This window comes from Echinococcus granulosus, assembly GCF_000524195.1.
Source record: "Echinococcus granulosus chromosome Unknown EG_S00215, whole genome shotgun sequence".
Lineage (NCBI taxonomy): Eukaryota > Metazoa > Platyhelminthes > Cestoda > Cyclophyllidea > Taeniidae > Echinococcus > Echinococcus granulosus.
In genome coordinates this window covers 66,597-68,301 of record NW_020170595.1, presented here as the reverse complement: position 1 = coordinate 68,301, position 1,705 = coordinate 66,597, and the positions used below count along the sequence as shown (strand labels likewise).

Genomic DNA, 1,705 nt, shown 5'->3' with positions numbered 1-1,705 from the left:
ACATGCCTGTGCCGATTTCTCCTGACGCCTGATTAACTTTTATCCTCTCCTTGTCTCATTTCACCGAGCACTATAAGCAGCTGGTAAATGTATATGATAACTGCTAAATACTTGTGGTTGATAATAGTTAGTAGTTGGTAGTAAAATTTCGTTTGCTTCTCATGCTGATATGTATTTAATATGATCAGTACAGCCGAGACAAGTCTAGCGACTGTATAATGTTGTAGCATAAAACTGTGCTCTCAATGAGAGTGCAAGTATTAGTGTAAAGATCAGAAAGATATCAAAACTGGTTTCTAAAGTAACTTACTTTATTACATTCAAGCTACCATAACAAAATTGGTGTTTTCCACCTTATTGATGTACCTAAAGTAAAAGTAGATGTTAGTGCCTAGTCCGTCAACGGCAATGTTTTGTGTGCGTCGCGAAATCTAAATGCGCTCCATATTTAAATACGAATTTTAACTCGTCAAATGGACCCCTCAGAGAGGAAGCACTACATATGTGAAATACGTGATTGTATCATTCAGACAAAGGTATTAAATTTTCATTGAATGGATCCTTTGGAACGGCAGGTCTGTCCATGCTTTACTGCTAACTGACAAATTACTTAGCCTTTATCACGTCTGTGGGAAGCGAAGGTTTTGCTATTCTGTTTTTTTGTTAAAGATTCTGAGGATTGGCATCCATGATAGGTATTTGAAGAAGCCTTCTGGATCACGTGCCTATACTCGCCTTTGGTCAAAGAAGCGATGCTAATCTGTGTGCCAACTTCAGAATCCAACGGCTGAATCACCCACCACAGAACAACCGCTACCTCAGAGATGGTCCAAATGAGTCAATTCTTTGCAACCCCTCGTGTCTCAACACACTCGTTACTTATCACTGATCACTCATCGTTTATTAGTATCCTCATCACTCCGGCTTCAACGCTCCCCGTTGATCGCTCCACGTGTCACTTTGCATTTTTGATGGTCATTCCATCAAAGTTTTTCGACGACTGCTTCTGCGGGCCTGATGGGCATGCTTTTTCTCCACAATCTCGTCAAGAAAGAAGTTTGTTTACTGCCTTGCCAGTATATTCGGCAGAGTTGACCTCCTAAATGGCGCGTTACAAAATTCTGGTGCAATATGAGCGAGGGAAGAACATTAAGAGGAGTTGGCGCCTCCTTTTAAGCCCTTTGTGTCTACCTTCTTCAAGATCTCGGTCTTAGTAAGAAGCATCTTGTTTATAATAGTAAAAAAATAAAACTATTTATGTATCCAAGACATGACTCTGCTCTTCAGCTGTTACATTTTCAAGACAATCTCTTTCTCAGTGAAAGGACTTCTTAGTAAAGTTAATGGAATATATTTGCAGGACAATCGCTGGTTGTCCATGGTTCCCCTAATTGAATAGGCGAGTAAAATACCACCTTTTGCATTTAGTCTAGGAGAGTGGTGGAAGCAATTAGGGCTGAAATGGAATAGACTATAAGAAATGGGGAAGCGTGTTCCTCGTAGTAGTTATAAGAAGCGCCTTTTAATTAACTCCACAGAAATAGTTTTTAATAAAGATCACATATGTCCATACACTTTCGATCCGTCTTAGCTTCTTACAGCTGTTGCAATTTGCATATGTTTAGTTAGCTTTTCAATCCTGATTTTGGCAACCCTTCCAGTGATCTCGATTGTTTCAACCCCTTTTCCTTAAGCAACAAGTGGT

At 39.8% G+C, this 1,705-nt stretch overlaps 1 protein-coding gene across 1 annotated transcript in view; it reads right to left on the bottom strand. All coding sequences in view use genetic code 11, as the record gives it.

The window, feature by feature from the left end:
* EGR_10395 (hypothetical protein) overlaps positions 1-1,705 on the bottom strand; it is a gene marked incomplete at both ends in the record, with an annotated part of 4,619 nt that overhangs the window by 1,773 nt on the left and 1,141 nt on the right. Inside the window, 2 exons of the mRNA XM_024499644.1 lie at positions 330-366; positions 1,295-1,456. Of these exons, the coding sequence (XP_024345951.1) occupies positions 330-366; positions 1,295-1,456 (199 nt within the window). The remainder of the gene's footprint in view (positions 1-329; positions 367-1,294; positions 1,457-1,705) is intronic.